The 19,483-nt window shown below is 40.5% G+C and overlaps 2 protein-coding genes across 18 annotated transcripts in view; one reads left to right on the forward strand and one right to left on the reverse strand.

The window, feature by feature from the left end:
- The first annotated feature begins 3,851 nt into the window (after window positions 1-3,851).
- LOC103717426 (rop guanine nucleotide exchange factor 3) lies at window positions 3,852-6,685 on the forward strand. Of its 3 annotated transcripts, none has more exons than XM_088718024.2 (7): window positions 3,852-4,435; window positions 4,518-4,634; window positions 4,837-4,991; window positions 5,087-5,161; window positions 5,312-5,602; window positions 5,821-6,101; window positions 6,387-6,685. In XM_088718024.2, exons 1-7 carry the CDS (start codon window positions 4,156-4,158, stop codon window positions 6,406-6,408), a joined length of 1,221 nt encoding a protein of 406 aa, XP_088574150.2. In that variant the 5' UTR covers window positions 3,852-4,155; the 3' UTR covers window positions 6,409-6,685. The 3 variants fall into 3 exon arrangements, with proteins under 3 accessions (XP_088574150.2, XP_089785686.1, XP_088574149.2); XM_088718023.2 differs by having other exon boundaries at window positions 3,858-4,435; window positions 5,821-6,156; XM_089929560.1 differs by having other exon boundaries at window positions 3,856-4,435; window positions 5,821-6,685.
- Window positions 6,686-9,125: 2,440 nt separating this feature from the next.
- The window catches only part of LOC103717424 (mediator of RNA polymerase II transcription subunit 12), a 31,297-nt gene continuing 20,939 nt past the window's right edge, over window positions 9,126-19,483 (reverse strand). For all 15 annotated transcript variants that reach the window (XM_088718017.2, XM_089929558.1, XM_039123715.3 and 12 more), the window contains 3 exons: window positions 16,100-18,697; window positions 10,670-11,003; window positions 9,126-10,001 (listed from right to left, as the gene is read on the reverse strand). In XM_088718017.2, the coding sequence (XP_088574143.2) occupies window positions 9,582-10,001; window positions 10,670-11,003; window positions 16,100-18,697 (3,352 nt within the window). In that variant the 3' untranslated portion in view covers window positions 9,126-9,581. The remainder of the gene's footprint in view (window positions 10,002-10,669; window positions 11,004-16,099; window positions 18,698-19,483) is intronic.

The following is a 19,483-nucleotide window of genomic DNA, read 5'->3' on the forward strand; positions in this document are numbered from 1 at the left end:
CGATCGGCCGGTTCCAACCCACCACACGTCATGGCCAAGCAGTGAAAGAAGAGGAGAAAAAGGCTAAGGATTCTTACCTCCGCCCCGACAAAGACCGGCGCCTCCCCCTTTCCGACGGCAATGAGGAGGAAGAAGACCCCCTACGAACCCAATAGCCCTCTCTCTCCCTCTCACTTTCGGCGGCAACGCGAAGAAGACCCTCCCCCTTTGCGGTGGCTCTCCTTCGGTGGGCTCAAAGGAGAAGGAGAAGGGGAAGGAAGCCCTAAAACAGGGCTCTTCCTTCTTCTTCGGGATGGAAAGAATCCATCCCGTTGCTGCCTCACGTGCGTTGCACGTGAGGCCAAGTGTTGGGACTGGGCCGGTCAAGTGGACCGGGCCCAGTTCCAGGGTCTCACACTCACCCTATAAAAAGAGGGTAAAAAAGGCCCTCGGGAAGCTGGACAAGCTTCTACAAGCTACTACAAAATTTTTTAAGCTACAAGAGGCCATCAAAGACACTCATAAAGCTCTCCTCTCCACAAAAAAGGTCCGACTAACTTAGCTATCGGAGAGCCTTCGTCGGAAATCCCGGCCAAGGCTTTGTGCAGGTACCCGGAGCGCAGGGAGGCGACTCTTCTTTTCCGTCCCGGCCGGCGTCTCCTCGGCTCCCTTCCAGCGTGGTCACTCTCAGGCTGGATTTCAACCACAACAATTTGAATGTTTCAACAATCCTAACTACCAACCTGATTCTTAATGCCTAGCTAGTATATATTTGTAAGTGTACATGGATTTGTTTGTATTTATTGATATGGTACCTTCTTGCCAAGCGAGAAATATGAGCTGATGGTGTTCAGCATGAATTGTTGCAATGAGAGTATATAATGTTAGGCATCCTCGGAGAGTACAATTCAGCTCTCATCCATTATTAACTAAAACAAGCTAAAACTCAGAACGGATTAAGTTATTCTCTTTGACTCCTAGGGTTTAAATTATTCTCAATCAGTCAATCAGAGCATCACCATGGATGTATCATGAGAATGATCTTGGAACCAGGCTTAGTATTATACGGGAACATGGTGTTGGTCTCGGTGTGGTAGATTTGGTTCCAGAACTTGGTGCATTTGGCCTGCCCCATTGTACGTGCCACTGCCAAAAATCAGTTGTGAGATGCAGGGGAAAAAGAAGAGTGGCTGTTGCAACCAGGAGTTCCAAATTGGATGCCAATATAAAGAATGGGTCAGGCCCAACCCTTTGACAGATTCTTGGCTGAAGGTGAGGCGTCAGAACGAGAAGAAACAAGAAGAAATTAAGAAGCTTCTCATCAGGGCTTTCATGAAGTCCGTAAACCAGAAAACTCGGGATACCCAATTTCATATCATCTCAAGTTTACAAAAAATTATATTCTGCACCATATGCACCAACATGGCTGCACATCAGGCCAATAGCCTCGGCTCATTTCTGTGGACCAATCACAGAGATGAGCATACGATGAATAGAGTCCATAGAAATGAGCCGAGGCCATTGGTATGGTGCATACGGTGCACTGCACGATATAATTTCTCCAAATTTATCTCATTTGAAGATTCTTCCCTCCCACAAGTATAATGGATAATTTATACCGGTATCCGAACATTCCCTAATATCTAACTTACAATGGGCCAATGCGATTTGGTGCATCAATTAGGTTCAAGATGGGTCAGTTTTAACCCAACCCAACCCAATCAGTAGCCATACTAGTTAGTTGGCCAAACCGTATTATGAAACACGAAAAAAAATCATTAGCTTATCAAATTATCTATCGAACCGTGAAAAAGATTCAACAAAGGACAGAAACAAATCTACTCTCTAATATAGCATTGAATCCAAATATGAATGCTAATCCATAAGTTGCGCTCTTATTAAAATACTAACCGACCCGCACCCGAACTAGAGGGTGGGCTCTAGAATTGCTACCTTTGGCTCTTCCATTGTTTAGTAGCCACTTCGTGTCCTTATCGAGCTTACGTGCTCAGCATGTCCATCAACCCTTGTCATATAAAAATAGACTACAAGTGATCATGCAAACCATGTAGAGCCCATCACTCCTAGCATTCATATCTCTAAAACCAAATAATATGATCCGAACCCCCTAAATCCAGAACAATGACAGCCTGAAGAAGAAGGGATTGGGTTATTTGTTAATTCTCTTCCATAGCTCTCCTTGATTATTGAAAGTTTTATGGCTACCATGTTTACATGTAGTCTATGGACAGAAGGAATATTTTGTATTGCACATGAGTGAATGCATTGAACCTCTAATGCGAACTACAAATAAACAAAAGAAAAGACTTTTCTTGCTGATGTTTTAGACTTGGTCGACCAGAATTTCAGAAAATGGAAATGGTTTGAGTCTAAGCTCTAGTGGTTCAATTGCGTATTTTATGATCAAAAGAAAAACAGAGTAACAAAATGATGCATACTTGGAATTTTAAGTTTCATCAGGTGCAAATATTTGACGATTCATGGATTCAGGCCCAAGAACTAGAGAAGAAGAGGTAAAGAAATCTAAGATGGAAGTAAAAATCGGCCTTAAATAGGAAATCATGAATTGGAACATAAAGCACAACGAAAAAAATCAATAGGATGAGCCGACTTTTTGTTATAGATTTGAAGTACAAAAGGGCATGTGTCGCAATTGGAACCAATGAAGGCACAAATTGCCATTTCAATTGTGGTTGTGAAAACGTGTAGCTAAATGCATAGCACCAAATCATTTGCCATTTTATATTATACCATTCTTCTCAAGTTCATTTCTCAATCCACTTGACTATTTTTCTGCGAGTGCACCTCTGAATAATCTCCCACTAAACCCTGGAGAAGGGTTAAAAAAATTCCGTCACCAATAAAATTAACATTTAAAATCCCTCTCACACATGAAACATATATTATCTCATAAAATATAGTTTTTCACAATTAAAACCTTGCTTTTTCCTTCTTGTCATTATTCTAAAACCAGCTAATCGTTCAAGCATTAAGATGGAACTTGACATCTCTTCCACTGCTTCTCAGACACATTCTTCCAATGCCTGAAAAAGAGAATAAAGAGCTCTACAGTCACAGAATTCCATCAATATAAGAAGTGGGTCCTCTTTTAGGCTCTTGTAAGGCAATGCTACCACCCCATTCCACAGCTCAACTTCTTCCAACGCTATATAGGTGGGATCCTGAAAGCCTTCGCCTCCACCTTCACAGCCAGGTGCTTCGAAGTGTCAGGATAATAATTCAGTAGAAAGCAAGAGAAGGGTATCTTTTGGAGGAAAGGTTGCAAAGAAGAAAATAATGGGAGGGAAGGGAAGGGAAGGGATTCAAACTGATGGCAGTGCCTAGAACTCTGGAATTCAAATAACTACAAAAAGGTAAGGAGGGACCGTTACTATCTCTGCAACGGTAGGTTTTTTTTTTTTTTTTTTGAATCTCGTGCCCGGTGCTTTGGTAGTACAAAAGAAAAGCTGATTAGGTGGTCATGTGAATCATTGTCTTATGAACTTAGCAACAAAACTCTACTAAGCTTTTCTTAGAGAAACATAGAGAAAGCAAAAGCAATCGACATAAAAGCAAAAGAACTGAAATGTTGTTGATGAAACTTAGAAAAGGCTTTTGAGTTAAATCTTCACCTTGTTTGTTTCCTCCCATCTTATATTTCGTACCATTCTGTTTGGCGATTTCCTGTTTGTGATCAGAAGGGTTGCCTTAATTAAACTGCTCTGCTCTTTTATACCATCAGGAGTAAGTTCTTCCACCATTTCTCTGCATTAGATTCTCAGGAAGTTCGTATACTATCAATATCTGCGACTATTTCTTTTACTGAGAAGAACTATCTTTGAACTATTTTCACCATTAGGCAGTTAGAAAAGTTGCATTTAAGAAAACAACCATGCATTAATCTGCTTCAAATAATACATATTATTATTCTTTAGAATTTTTTGCAATGATAAATTCCTCATTGACATCAAATTTTCAGTGTCATATAAAATAGATTCTCTCTCAAAAAAAAAAAAAAAAAAAGCAGATGCATTGCACTGTAAACCAGGAAGTTACCAGTTCCTTGTAATTCCTCCATGAAAAAAGGTTTCAACTCCATTACCTAACTTGTTGACTGCAGGTTTAAGTGGACCAACTGGAGTTTTTATACTTGAGATGGACAGCTCCTTAGTGTGTGATGAGAATTCGGAAAGATCAAATACAGACATTGGATGTTCCACTCCTGGTGGCGATTCACTCGACTATAGCCGCACAATCTCTGAAGTCTCAACCTATTCTGAGCCCAGCATTTCGGATGAGCCCCTTCCCCTACCAATGACATGGCCAGATTCTAAGCTAGTGGGACGAGCTTCGCCTATTCTTACCAAACTCAGAATGGAACAGCATGTCGATTTGGTGGATGAGAAACCGCGCAATGGTGATATGGCAAACTCAGGTCAGTTCACTGTCTCTTATGGAATTAAAACATAACCTGCTCAGGTTTTTGTAGCTTCTTCTGATGTTTGTTAGACTACCAGAGCTGGAAATGATGAAGGGGAGATTCTCGAAGCTTTTGCTCGGCGAAGACATGTCGGGAAGTGGGAAGGGTGTTTGCTCAGCTGTTGCAATCTCAAATGCCATTACAAACCTCTATGGTAAAAATCTGGAACACAAGTGATGGAATCTCTTTTTCTATCATTTTCTACATCATAATTAATTCTTCATATCAGAATCATAATGTAACTTCATAAATACAACGGTTTGTGTAACAGCAGCTATGATTCATAGAGATGTTGATTTAGCTCCATGTCCATCCACATCTCATCTCCTTTATTCTTTCCATCTCTGTTTCCACAGCTACTGTCTTTGGCCACTGTTATAAGTTGGAGCCTCTGCCACCTGAGAAGAAGTCCATGTGGAGGAGAGAGATGGATTGCCTTCTGTCTGTCTGCGATTACATAGTTGAACTCTACCCTTCTTTCCAAAACTTGCCAGATGGTACTGCCCTTGAGGTGATGATCAATCTCAATAAACAAAAAAAAAAAAAAACTCTCCTTACTTCCATTGGCTCTCTTTTTCTCATCTTTAATGCAACTTTATTTTTCAGGTGATGGCAAGCAGACCAAGATCAGATATTTACGTCAACCTTCCTGCACTTGGAAAACTGGACTCTATGCTGCTTGTAAGATTTTAATGATCAGCACTTTGTTATGATATGTATTATTGGCACGGACTTCATGTATCAAAAAGATTCAATACAGTTACATATTTTTTTAAAAAAATTATAAAATATTTATGGACTTAGCTCATTGGGTACCAAAATTTACTGCAGGAAATATTGGACAGCTTCCAGAACACAGAATTCTGGTATGTCGACGAAGGGAAGCAATCATCGATTGCCTGTACCTCAAGGTCATTCAGGCAGGTGATTCATCGGGATGACGAAAAATGGTGGCTGCCTGTTCCATGTGTTCCTGCATCTGGCCTCCCCGAGAGATCACGGAAGGAGCTGCAGCACAAACGTGAATGCGCAAATCAGATTCACAAAGCAGCCATGGCAATCAACAGTGCCATTCTTGCTGAAATGGAAGTCCCAGAATCGTACCTTGCAGCACTTCCAAAGGTATATAATTCAAAAGTTGCCACAAACATCATATGCTTAATGGATCACCTAGCCTTTATCTCACAGAATCCAATGCCCAGACACCCTTTGTAGCAAAATGATCTAATCTCACCCTGCAAGACTTATGTCTATTCTACTGCTATTCTTATCTGATTGTAAAGAAGTGAAAGGGCTGTAATTAAAATTCTTATAGCTGAAAATTGCCTTTTGTTCTTCAGAGTGGGCGATCAAGTGTAGGAGATTCTATCTATCGCCGCGTATCAACTCCAGACAAGTTCTGCCCTGATTATCTTCTTGATTGTCTTGATATAACTTCCGAGCATGAAGCACTTGATATTGCAGACTGCGTCGAAGCTGCGATGTATGTATGGCGGCGCAAAGCAAGCATGAACAATTCAAAATCTTCATGGGATATGGTCAAGGACTTGATGGCTGATGGAGACAAAAACCACATGCTTGCGAGTAGAGCTGAGTCTCTCTTGCTTTGTCTGAAGCACAGGTACCCTGAATTGTCACAAACCACTCTAGATACAAGCAAAATACAGTGCAATAAGGTAAGGATGCAAACATGGGACATGAAATTTAATCTGCTGTTCTGCTTAAATATACTAGAAATGGAGGAAAATGTTGAGCAAGTATCGATAAGAGGCTGCCATTCTGCTGGCCATTTTGCTGCATCATAATTCCCATGTTGTCATTAGCATCATCCCAATTTCATCACATCTGCATGCGACTTGATGGAAGCTGTTCACATGTAGATGATGGTAGCCTTTTTCTGTTACAGGATGTTGGACAAGCAATCCTAGAGAGCTACTCGAGGGTGCTGGAAAGTTTGGCATTCAATATTGTTGCATGGATTGATGATGTTCTTTTCATAGATGGATCTGTGAAACGGCGGTGATCAGCTCATTGCACCCTACAACAACTCAATATCAGAGTTGTAGACAGAATTCTCACAATGTCATTCTAACAGATGTTGCCATAGAACAAACTAACCATGGAAACTAAATCATTTTGCTAACCTAGAGAACAGTGTAATTTGCATCAATTGTCAGATTCGCACTGTCTTCTGCATTCGAGGAAGATGAGGAAGAAAGTTTCTGTGTGGCATTTGCACAACCACCATACCTGCGGCAAAAAATCCACTTACTCTAATAGTCCTCCCCCCCCAAAAAAATCTCTTTAAAAGTGACTGCCAACCAAAACCTGCCACGGAGTTTCTCCTTCCTAGCTTGTCCGGTGTTCCGAGAGAGACCGCCGCCGCACGGCTCCTGGTTCCGGTGACTGCCGAAGCAACAAAAACCTCGTTAAAATCCAAGGCAGTAATTCCCAAGGGTAATAAAAACCAACCGTCACGCGTGTCCAGAGCCGACACCCGCCGGTATTGTTCTGGACAGCGCCCGCAGGCAAGCAGGGTACGTGGCAGGCTACAATTGGTGGACTTGGCATAGGTGCGGGCTCATATCAACCTCCCCAAGACCCGTTCTCGTCGGAGAGGAAGCTGCTTACCTCCACGTGAAAGCAAAAACCCGGCCTTTCGGTGAGGCCAAGAGACCCCATTCAGAACTTAAAAAGAGATATTTTGGTCCAGTTTTTTCTTCTTCCTTTTCTTCTTCCTTGTAAAATCCTTCTCAGGATCCCTTTCTGTGATCTTCTGCCTTCTTTTGAAGAAAAAAAGACCGATTTTTGAGCTTTTTCTTTGATTTCTGAGGCCCAGAAAAGGTGTTCTGTTTTTTGTCTAGAGAAACAGAGGTTTCAGAACAGAGATCCAGACCCCCCCCTTTACCCCTGGGCTTGTGATCTCAGTTTTTTTTTTTTAGTTCTTTAGCTTTCCTTTTCTTAGATTTGCCAAGACCAAGAGAGTTTGTTTTTCTAATACCCTGAGATTGGTTTTCTGTTCTCTTTTTCTGTTTCTTTTTTATCTTAGTTGGATCAAAAGAGGCCATCTTTTTAGCACAAACTCCCTCTTTCCCTTTTGCCTGTTCTTTGGTTTTGTTCACGAACCAGAAGGGTTTTCCCTACTCTCCTTGTTCTTCTTTAGTTAAAGCTTTGGTTTTGCTTCGAAGGCAAGGCATGGCTACAGCTATAGATATATTTAATAGCTCATCGGACCCTCTAAGGGAGAAGACTTTTTTCTCTGTGTTTCCACCTCCCCCTCTTCTTATATGGCCTCCTCAAGTACCACCATCCCAAAGTCCCTCTCCTCTTCCCTTTCCCCTTCTTCTTTCCCTTCCCCTCCTCCTTTGCCATGGTCCTACTCCTCCCCGTTCTCATCCTCTTCTTGCTACCAGAATCCCACCATGAACTCCTCTTGGACCTCGACATCGGTGCTCCAGTCCGCCGTTCCCTCGTAGACCGCGATGTCGCCGTCCACCAGTCCCCGTAGACCGCGATGTCGCCGTCCGCCAGTCCCCGTAGACCGCGATGTCGCGGTCCCCCGTAGACCGCGATGTCGCCGTCCACCAGTCCCCGTAGACCGCGATGTCGCGGTCCCCCATAGACCGCGATATCGTGGTCCCCCGGTCCTCCGCAGTCGCGGTCCACCGTTCCCCGTAGTTTTCACAGTTGAATTCATTGTTAAGACTTTTTATGGCGACAAGCAATTTGGCAGATCAGACACTAAGACAAGAAGCGATAAACGCCCACTGCTTTGTGAAGGTAAAATTCAACACCGCTTTACCTTTTGTAATCGCATAAATCCTAAATCCACCCTCATCCTGTGTATGTGGGACATCCAAAGCAAAGTAATTTCCCCTAGATAATGGGATTTTACAAAAAAAAAAAAAAATCATATTGACCGTAACAATGAATTGAGCTCATTTTCTTACTAGGCTTTGGCACAAATGATGCATGTAAAGGAAAACCTGGATGACTCTGAATCTTTAATATAATTACTTTGCCCATGTAACTTATATTAGTTAGATAAGTATGTGTACTTCTAAATTCTTGTCACTGCAACTTCTCTTGTTTCTTGTTGAAGGGATCCTAAACTGAACATAAAAAGTTCTAAATATTAGTTATGATGATCGGAGAATTACACAATCATCTACTGGATTTTATTTTTTTTATTCTTTTTGCAACTGATGCCAATCCATGCATGACTCCTTACTTTGTTTAATTGTCAGCCAAATACCAATTCCCCACTTAAAGACTTCAACAAGCATTAGGTCGAAGAATCAAGCAGGCATCCACTCGACGAACAGGATGGCTGCATAGAGTTCAGAGAATCGAGCAGAAGGTTTTACATCCTGTTTCTCAGGAGTGCTCAAAGATTGTTGCAAGGCTTATAGCTCATAGAGAAGTGCAATTCACTAATAAAAAGATCATTTGGAATCATAAATCACAAGAAATCAAGAAGCAAACAAAAACAAGGCTATAAATTTGAGACATAACAAGCTTCCTTCGCGACTCACAAGAACTGAGAAAAATTATACAGTTGAACAGGCCACTAAGGCCCAAAACATCTGCATTAAGGATAAATATGGCAACACATTCTGCACACCACATTTATATCAATCCATGATTCATCAATAATTTTCCACTTCCTTTAATGATAATGCAATATATCCTTCCCACAAAGGCACAGGCCACCTTTTCTTTGGAAGTACAGTGTGATAAAAAAGATTTGAGTTTGGGATATAAAGAGCTACAGGTCATTGGTCAACGGCATTATACTATGATCGATTGAAGAATAAATAAATATTGCTTATATATACAACAGCCTCAGTGCGGGCGTGGCAGCAAAATGGGGGCCTTTGAAGTTTTTAGTTTACCTGGCCGGGCAAGCCAATTGCCCACAGGGCATGGCCGGTGGTTTTCAATACAAAACCCCCTCCAACATTCTCCCAAAGATTACATCTTCTGCCTATGCCGGCAAGAGAGAACAGAGCCCATTTGTCATTGATCTGAAAGCCAACCACATGAGCCTGTAAGATTGCAGCCAGACTTCCATCGCCAAATAATTGTACAAGAAAAAGGGTCAGCTATCTTCGTCCAAGGCTCCAATATATGTAAGGTCCGATCTTCTCACTCTCACAGCCCCCTTGAGCCAGCTGCAAGCCTTGAGATTGGAATGATCCCCGCCAACACCAACCATGCTGCTGTTACCACCTGAGGTAGAGGCAGAGCCTGTACCATCTTCCAGAAGCGTCCATGGGTCTATTTCCATGTCCAGATCCTGGGATGGCACTGTCTTGTTTCTACCAGATACGTTAGTAGAAGTCCGGGCAGTAGGATGCGTTCTTTGGTGGGTGCCTGGAGTGGATGAATTGGGCTGAAGTGACGCATGCGCCACTGAAGACAATGGGCTGGAAAAAGGAAGTAACGGAGGGAGAATTGGCATTGCAGCTTGGATACGCCGCCGAACTGCTGCTGGCAATTCCATGCGGTCCAAGTCAGCCTACAAGCAAAAATGAAAAAGAAAACAATAAACATCACGCAAGGAACAAATAAATAAACAAAATCATCATTTTCAAAAATGGCTGGCCATTTGGCAGAACAAATATCGGACCACCAATGTGGCAAAAGGATGGTACTGCAAGTAAAATGGACAGTGACTTGAAAAACTGTTAGAAAATAAACCAAGTAGAAAAGAACTACGACATTTCCATAGTAGCCCAAGGTGTCCCAAAAAAATAATATTTATTAGTAAAGCAGGATACTGGTTTATGTCAAGGTGATCTTGTAGATGGATATCAACCATAAGAACTAAGAAAATGAAAACCAGGAACAGAAGGTTAGTCATCCTTGAATTAATAATTGGCAGGCCCAGTCATAGCAGCAGGTATTATATAGATTCCAACTTTTAAGTCCAAGCAACGGAAATTGTGATCTGCCACATTAGCTATTCGAGGTTTATAGACAAAATATCTGGATGATGACAAAAACCTCTTTCTCTAAAAGAACCACTAGGAGTTTGCAGTTGCTGTTCTAAAAGCATTAAACCATGAAACCAGGGAATTTCTACAGTTTTGGCTTCAAATAATTTAATTTTCCCCCATCTTGAAGTTTATTTTTTAGCAAAGAAACAAGCAAGAAAAGAGACCAACTTATGCAATTGGAACTGACCTGCAAGCTCTCTGCTGCCTCACGATCAAATGCAGAAAAATCCCGAGGAGATTTAACAGATGACTTGGAGGTAGGCTTGGGCTTCAGCCAACTTGGCTTGCAGTTGCTGAGCAAACCGTGCAGGACACACAAAAGCCTTTCAAATAGGCTATCACCAGAATACTCCAATGAGGCAGCAACAGAAGCTTCCACAAGTGACTCTTCATCCCTTTGTAAAGAACCTACATGCATGGTAGAAAGGGATAGGTCTGCATCCTCATGCACAACTCTTGTTCCAAGTAATCGAAGTATGATAGATGCAAGCATTTGCCTCATGTTCCGTGCAGATGGTTCCCTGTAAAGCAATGATAGGAATTCAGGACAAGAACTGAGCTCTAAGAAGCTTACTATTCACCCAAACGAGAGAGGTAAACATATTTTAAAGTTAAAACTAATAAAATAATAGAAAACAAAAGTACAGAATCAATCTATTACTTTCTACTGTGCAAGCCTCCCACACACATAAAAGGCAAACAATTAGATTTGCAAAGGTTCTCTTTATAAATCATCCTATCAAGAATGGTAATTTTTTAACCACTTGCAACTTGACATAGGTCTAGCCTCATTACCAATAGCAATCCCTTCAACTCCCTCTTCCCTTTCCCCCATTAGGTTATGACAAAGCAAATCGCTGCTTCTGTAAAGCAAGTCACCGAGCAAGAAGATCACTCAAGCATTATGTTTTAAGCAAATGATGACTGGAAAGAGAAACAAACACTTATGATGACAAGTTTATAAGACGGAAAACATTTAGAAAAGTTACTGAGATAGTGATGAAAACTTCATGCTAGTAAGACTCCCAGAAATTGCCTTTGTATAACAGGATGCACATAATAGAGATCATTTGACTTCAAATGTTCAGCAAATAATATTCTAAGTAAATGAGAACAACCAGGTTCTGGCACTATGCTGACCTACCATAATTCTGACTCCTGTCAATACTAGTTATCAGTGCAAAAACATGTGAATATGTGATTTTCACAATCTGTGGATCTAATCTTCGATTCTTCCAAATTCATCTGTTAAACAAGTGAAAACAAAACCTTACCTTTTGCTCCTGAGGTAATCAAACATGTATAGGTTTAATGTTAGTTCATTACTGGTGGTAACCACCCAGTTCTTACCAGATTTCCAAAACGGAAGTGACTTTAGAACATCAGGAAATGTGTTTCCAGTAAAATTGGTCTCTCACCAAAGCTTATCCCTCATTAGTCATACTAGTACAGATACATACATTTGTTTTCATATGGTAAATTCATGGAAATTGTATCTAAAAAAGGATGTGCATGTACGAACATGTGTCTGCATGTGCGTGTCTTCAGAAAGTTGGGGGTGGGGGGTGGTTTACAGAGTTGGCACTATAGGTTAGTCTGCCATACACCAGAATCCTTTTACTGTAACAACATTCCCGTAGTCAAACAGGAGGCAGCAAAAAGCAAACTCACACCCCCTGCCTCAAGGATAGCCAGCTAAATAGTGTTCTGCAAGCAAAAACTTGTCCTAGAATTGGACCAAAACACATTCAACCATAACCAACATCCCGATACATGAATAATTCATATAACTCAAAGCACATACACAACAGTCCCAGACTAAATATAAAATAGTCAACTCAGACTGGAACATTAGCCTCTGGTGAAGAAACCATCAAACTGATTAACTAACTTCGTACATGCAGTCACAATACTCTTGCTCATAATAGCATCTAGAATAGAACGACAATCAACTTCTACATATTTTCTCCACACATAAGATATGGATTGGCAAAAAAATATGGCTCAACAATCACAAAACATCTTTATCCTCTAAATTATAGCAAGCCTATATCCTTATTCCTAGCAACCTGCAGTTGCACTAGTGATTCCACAGACTGGTGATAAGATGAACTTTTAGTGTTAAGTTAGTAAGAATCTGATGAATACACAAATGAGTTTCTGAAACTGATAGATGCAACTACATTAGTGGGATGTGCCACATCCTAACCAAATCATGTAGTCATAACACAAATACTTGGTCAAAATTTGACTTTGGAACTGTAGGGCATTCCTAAAAAGATCCTTTGGTAGCCAAACTACTCAGGTCCTATCAGTAAGACTACTCACTACTCATCTTTGATGCCATATATTATAGAGCTAGACAAGGTGTTGGTTGAAAAGGAGTCAAGTGCAAAAGCTGAAGGCAAAGCCACAGGCCATACAATAATGTGGGTTGGATTGTACATCAAGTATCCATCCAGTGAAAACGTCTAGTGTTAGCCACAAAATAATTTGGATGTAGACAGTGCTTTTTTCGTGATCAATGGTGAATGGTGCCATTAGCAAGTTGGTTGGTAATCGACAGTCTGCAAGCTGCTTCTTTGATCCTTTGCTACCAGGAGGAAGGGTTATTGATAGGATTGCTTGGTTGGGCTTAGTACAACTCGGAAGCTGCTTTGAAACTGCTGGGCACTTTATGGACAATGAGCATTGGCAATTGCCACCTCAACTGACATCTGGCACAGCTGCAGTTTGCAAGGCGATCAAAAACATTTAGTTCCCTAACAAGAACTGTGATTATTGCTGGATTGGTCTTAAACTCCAATGGTCCTCTTTAAAAGTGCTTGGAAATTTATTTGCCCCAAATATCTGCAGGTTGGTGGACAGAAGTATGGTTTCCCAATCACATTTCTAAATCCAGTTGCTGCTTGTATAAAGTTGTTATAGACAGGCTGTTGGTTCGATCCAGACAAAATCTTTTGGAATACAAACTAGAAGCATCATGTTGTGTTCATCCAAATTGTTGGATGAACTTGATGATAGTAAGAGAATCTTTCAAATGAAGGATCAAACATATGTATCATCAAGAGTAACCATGTCAGCTACAGTATGGTACCTTGGGAAAGAAAAGAATAGAGACATTTTTCAAGGCAGTAAGCACATAAGTGGATCTGCTGAAGCAAAAAAATGCCACAACCTTTAATGTCATTTTAAACTGCACTCTGAAAGTTGAGGCTACTGGTTTAAAAAATAGCCAACTCAGAGAATTGGAATGGCAAGTTGCGTAAGAAGGAATACCAGAATGTTTATGTTCATGGGGTTCCCACCAGCTAATGGGTGTGGCTGAAGTTAAAAGTCTGATGGCTCGATGAATCATCCAAATGCTGGTTATGGTGGTTTGGTAGGGAGGCAGCTAGTGATTGTTTATTATTGTACTAAGGTAGGCCTTCATTCCATCACATATATCATACATTAAATTAAGTCTTATCAAGGAGTGACACATAGACCGTACAACTGAGAGGAAATCGTATCAGACTATGGATTGAATAGGATTCAAGAATAGCTGTGGATGGATAAACAAGAAATGGAAACTATCTTGGGATATTTGCCACCTCCTTGCCAAATAAGTATGTAACCTCTTCAGATAATTATCAGGTCAGTCATGTATGGAGAGGAGGGAATCGTGCAGCAGATTTTTTGTCTAAAACAGTTCCACCAGGTACACCAGGAGAAGATCTAGTTGTTACTTATCCAAAACTACCTTCTTGTCCATAACAGTTGTTTTCTATTACTGATGATGATAGGTTGGGGAGAGCAAAATATGGAACTTGAAGTTGGTACCATTATGTCTGAGATTTATCCACTTCAAAAAACGACAACTACTTCTCTCACTAAATCAGCAGGAAAGGTTGCTAGTTGGGAGAAATCCATGCTTCACATCATGATCCATGCTTCAAGTCGGTACAAGCCTCGTACCTATACTAAGGTATGTATCGGTCCGTACTGAAGCATACCGAAGTGCAAACCGGTCCGTACCGAGGCGTACCAAGATGATAATTGAGAAAAATGGTTAGAAAACTATTTCAGCACAGAGATGTACCGTACCGTACCAAAAAGGTACCGATACAGTACCTTGTGCCAAGATTGCAGACCTTGTCATGACTAGATTTTAGATGGCTAATGTAATCATTACAAATTAAGAAAACATCAGCATCAACTAACTACATCTTCTAAAAATCAGAGAGTTACCATAAGCAATTGATTAAGATCTTGACCCTACATATTGGCTTGCTGATCCTTCTCTAATGCGAACTTAAAATATTATTACTGTGATAAAGCCGGTTGCCTCCCTCAATGACATATTAGCCATTACAGGTAGTTCACCATGCTCTATTATAGGAAACTATTCTACTTGCCGGCTTGCCCCTTCCCTTCCACCTAACAGAGTAATAAATAGTAAAAATCCTTAAGAGTAAAATAGAAAGATACATTATGTAAATATCTACATAAAGTATTTTTTGATACAAATATATGCACCAAAAAAACTCCTATGTTTTCATGTCAAAACCTTGCAATTGTCCAGACTAGAAGTATAATGAGGTAGGGCAGGGTGGGAGCTCAAATGAAGAAATTCTAGATTCCGCAAACAAGAAATCAAATCCAATGGGCCTTTCTGATCACCGCAGAAACAAAATCGTTGTCCTTCAATGGATAAGATGCCTCAGCTTTCCATTTTCTCAACCCTTAAGGGTATCTTGGATTGCAAGGAAATCTAAGGCTTTTCCATGAAAACGGTAAAGTTTTCTATAAAGCAGTTAAAAATTTTCCAAATTTGTTACTGAAACTAACACATGGGAAACTAGATTTTCCGAGAAACATGAGTTCTTTCAAGCAGATTTCCATGCATCCAAACATAACCTACAAGATTCACCTAGGAGGAAAACTACAAAACTGTAAAGAATTTTGCAAAATGATAATGAAAGAACATATAGAAACATAGGCGGTTTTGTGAACCTTCAGTTAACAACACCCCACCTGAAGTCAATGATGTAAAACACCAAGTTCACAACAAAAAGTGAGAAAATTAGAGAGTTACAGAAAGGAGGTGGATTGGAATTTCTTGTCCAATGAAAACCATGGGATATCACCCAAGGTCAAGTGCCCTTCTAGATGTAAGGCAGTTTCATTAACCACGACAAGAACTAACTTCTTCAAAACTTTGATGCTGACACTAGAATTCTAGAAAAGTTTACCAAATATCAGACCATGAGCTTGTCCTAAGAAGGAAATAATTATTTTGATATCTTGAGAGACAATGAAAAACTGTGGTTATAAAAACAAATTACAGTCTACTAATGTTACAATAACATGGCAAGCAAGAAAAAAAAAGGAAACTATCATCTTATAAGAATCAGTGCTACAATAATTTATGGGTGGAAAAGTTATCAACAAGAAGTTAGTTCTTGTTCACAACCCCCCCCCCCCCCCCCTCCCGAAAAAAGAAAAAAAAACAGATGTGGCTGCAACCTTTCAAGAATTAAGACTATTGACAATTAAACCAATCATACTTCTTGCTGCTGCTGAATAAAAATAATAAAAGGAAATAATCAAGAATAACTTTTAGATTTAAAGTTACCTATCACTGTAAATGATGGGAAGCAATCTCAAAAGAAATTGCAAGCGCAACCACAAGGATGCTTTCAATGCTGTGGAACACAATGGCGTAGAATCACTAACTCCAGTTGATCGCCTGCCCAATACAGGGCTTCCACCACGCATACCTTTGCAGGTGCTACCTTTGCTTGATGAACCTTCAGTTCCAGAAGACAGCGCACTAGCCTGCTTATTACCACCACGAGTTATTGCATTAATTTGTTGATCAATAGAACCCATCTGCTTTATCAACTCAGCTGCAAATAAATTCCGTATATCACTGGAACTCCTGTCTATACATGGAAGTGTTAATTCTGCAAGAGCTTTCTCAGTTATATACTGCTGGGTAGAACTGAAGCCTTCAGCATCAATACTGTGAAAGTTCATTTTGCCAGATCTTTTAACATCAACGAATTCATCCACAAGTTCCCCTTCTTCAATAGAAATGGCTTCCAACTTTCTCTTATCACCTCTGTTAGCTACATCATCAGTTATGGAACATGACCAACCCCATGGTTTCCAGAACTGGGGTTTTGTTGAAAGACCATTTCGCTGAGCAACATGTATAAGTTGCTGCCTGATGGATTTCCGTCCCAGAAGGACATCTTGACCACCTAAAAGCCATTTTATGTCCACCACAAGTGACTCCTGTTGCAATTTTCCAAGCAGATGGACAAGTTCTGAGTAAAGAGGTGCTGCATCAGGCCTAACTAGCGTCCTTGTAAGAATAATTTCAGTAAATTTCTTTTCATTTTCAGAAAGTATGCTATTTCCAGAATTAGGAGATAGGGATCGAATTGCCTCTACCAAGGACAAGTTCTGAGTCTCAATTTTTTCATTAAGAGCTTGCTCATTCAAAAGAAGCCTCAATTCAACCCATTGCCAATGAAACTTTGCAGCCTGCAAATTATCTAAAACATGCACAAGCTGATCCTGAAGCTTTGCCTCATTTTCAGTAAAGGCTCTTTGTTCATTAGGCCCCGAAATCCACGACCCATCTCCCTGTATAATTGTAAATGCTGGCATTTTGCAATCAATGAGAGCATTTAGAAACAGCCTTGCCCGAAGAGGAACAAATGTCATTGTTTTCAAATGTTTATCCGGATTATGCAGTTCAAGCATTGCAGCAAATTCAGAATCGCCAACATCAGTAGCTACAAGATCATAAAGTACATGAGTATTTCGAAAACATAGATCTCGAAATGGCTGATGCCTTATAGCATCACTAATTGCCACTGATAAATAATGGTATAGTTGGATGTCTTCACGAGTCGCAATATTGATGTTGAGAATATATGGCCTCCAAATGACCATTGCAAAGATCGAGTAAGCAGGAGGTAAAACCAAATTAAGTGGAAGCATGCGCTGCATCCTTGAAAGAGCTAATATATATGATTCACCGAGGATTTCTGCAACTAGTCCATCAGAAACAGTTCGGCAGTTCCCAACAAGGAGCCGAAACCAATGTACATATACTTCAATGCAATGATCCAGCTTTAAACTGCCAATGGAACAGGACATCCCATTTGAACTGGATCTTGCACTCTTAATAAACTGCAGAACATCCAAGCCCTCTTTTAATTTGAAGGCAGTTACCATCCTCTCCAGGCTAGTAGCACCATGAACAATGGCCCCCACAACAAGTGCAGACACGGCAGCTGCAGCTTTTGCAGCCCTTACAAATAGTTTTGCAGAGTTCTTCATGTTTTCATTTGAATGACTTGAATATATATCATGAGTTTCAGGAGATGTTTGAAACTGACTTCGATGAGTCTTCCCAGGAGCAAAAACTCCAGAAATAGCTGAAGAAGCTTCAGCAGCCAAAGATATATCAAATATGCAGCTCAGACGTTCTCCAAGAGCTTCTTTAAGCAAGCAGAGGGAGGTTATGTGAATGTGCAAGATTTGTCGTACGCAATTCAATGAATGTGTTGTAGATGAAAAACTTTGGTAACTACCACTTGTAAAATCTGGCAGTTTTGATATAACAGGCCCCACATTACCAACAATCGCAGAAACAGCAGAAGCCACTATAGAGGAATCTCCTTCTAGAGTTGCCTCGCCATTTTGCCTAATACAGTCTAATAAACCTAAAACAATATCTTGCGCTATTTTGTTACTGTCTTCCCAATTTTCTAATGTTGGACCTTTAGGATTACTGACTGGAAAAGGTTTTCTTTCTTTTCCATAAAAACAGTGCACAACTTCATCAACATGTCGTTGCACCATCTCCTTCAGGTTGGGGCTAGTCCTTGGCAATCTCCCAGTTATCTTTTGACGGAGGTGCCCATCCATGTCTTCAACACCTGCAGGGACTCCAGAAGAAAACAATAGATCACCATCAAGTGATCGGCCAGCATCAAGTTCTGCAAAAAGCCTCTGATCACATGTAGCTCTAAAAGTTTTTTCCCATTTTGTCACGCTAGCCACATCTTTATATTTCTTCAGTAAATTTCGAGCATAAGCAAAAGATGCTGCTCTAAAAGACCTTCCATTGGACGTCACCAAGGCAACAGTTCGTTGCATTAAAGTAGTTAGCACTTCAGGTAAAAGACCTGTCACTAGAAGTATATTTTCATACCTGAACCAAGCTAAATATTAGATCTAGGAAAACTAAACAGCAATATATATTGTAAAGTTCAAGCTCAACATATTTGACATTGGAATTTATGTTCTGAAATAATGATAGAATACTCTTAGCATGCAAACCCATTGTCAAGTAACAGTCTTGAAAATCACACTATCTGATTATCATGAGAAAAAACTTTATTCATCTTAAAGGTCCCCCCCTTCCGCCCACCCAACAGAAGGGGGGGGGGGGGGGGGGGGGGGGGGGAGATCCACATCAAAATAGGAATGATGAAAATGCAGACTGATGGTTCAAGAAATTATGGACATCTCGTGGATTTGATAATAAATGGTGCATGCATATATGAAGGAGAGAAAGGACATGCTAATAAATAGTGCTGGCAGCGCAATATTTCATAAGAACATGGTATGCATGCATAGCAACAGTGTCTCGCATAAACACACCAAAGAAAAGATGGAACCTAGGAGAAGACAAAGTCACAGATTCGGAAATTAAAGGTGTCAAGAATATCACAACAAAATTCTTGCAGTGATCATTCTCACAAGACATCTTAAGCCATATACCCATCTTTTCTTCTCTACAATTATCAGAGGGAATTCTTCTTATCACTATCTCTTTTTTTCTAAAGCTAATCCCCACCTTCTACCCTATATCCACCTGACCGCTAGAGGGATGACTCCAGCCAGAACTGAACCCGACCCCTTGCCCAAGTGGAAAGGGTGATACCATCTCAAAATCGCCATCAATATCAATCAGCATCACAGCAAACCATGTCAT

Source organism: Phoenix dactylifera, chromosome 3, assembly GCF_051530095.1.
Source record: "Phoenix dactylifera cultivar Ajwa chromosome 3, Ajwa_hap1_PhDact_Kaust_v1.1, whole genome shotgun sequence".
NCBI lineage: Eukaryota > Viridiplantae > Streptophyta > Magnoliopsida > Arecales > Arecaceae > Phoenix > Phoenix dactylifera.

Excerpts from the sequence above, each read along its gene's own strand:
- LOC103717426 (XM_089929560.1), top strand. The coding sequence starts at position 4,156 with ATGGACAGCTCCTTAGTGTGTGATGAGAATTCGGAAAGATCAAATACA. Across the intron at positions 4,436-4,517 it reads TGGTGATATGGCAAACTCAG|AGCTGGAAATGATGAAGGGG; the intron begins GTCAGTTCACTG and ends TTAGACTACCAG. Across the intron at positions 4,992-5,086 it reads CAGATGGTACTGCCCTTGAG|GTGATGGCAAGCAGACCAAG; the intron begins GTGATGATCAAT and ends TTTATTTTTCAG.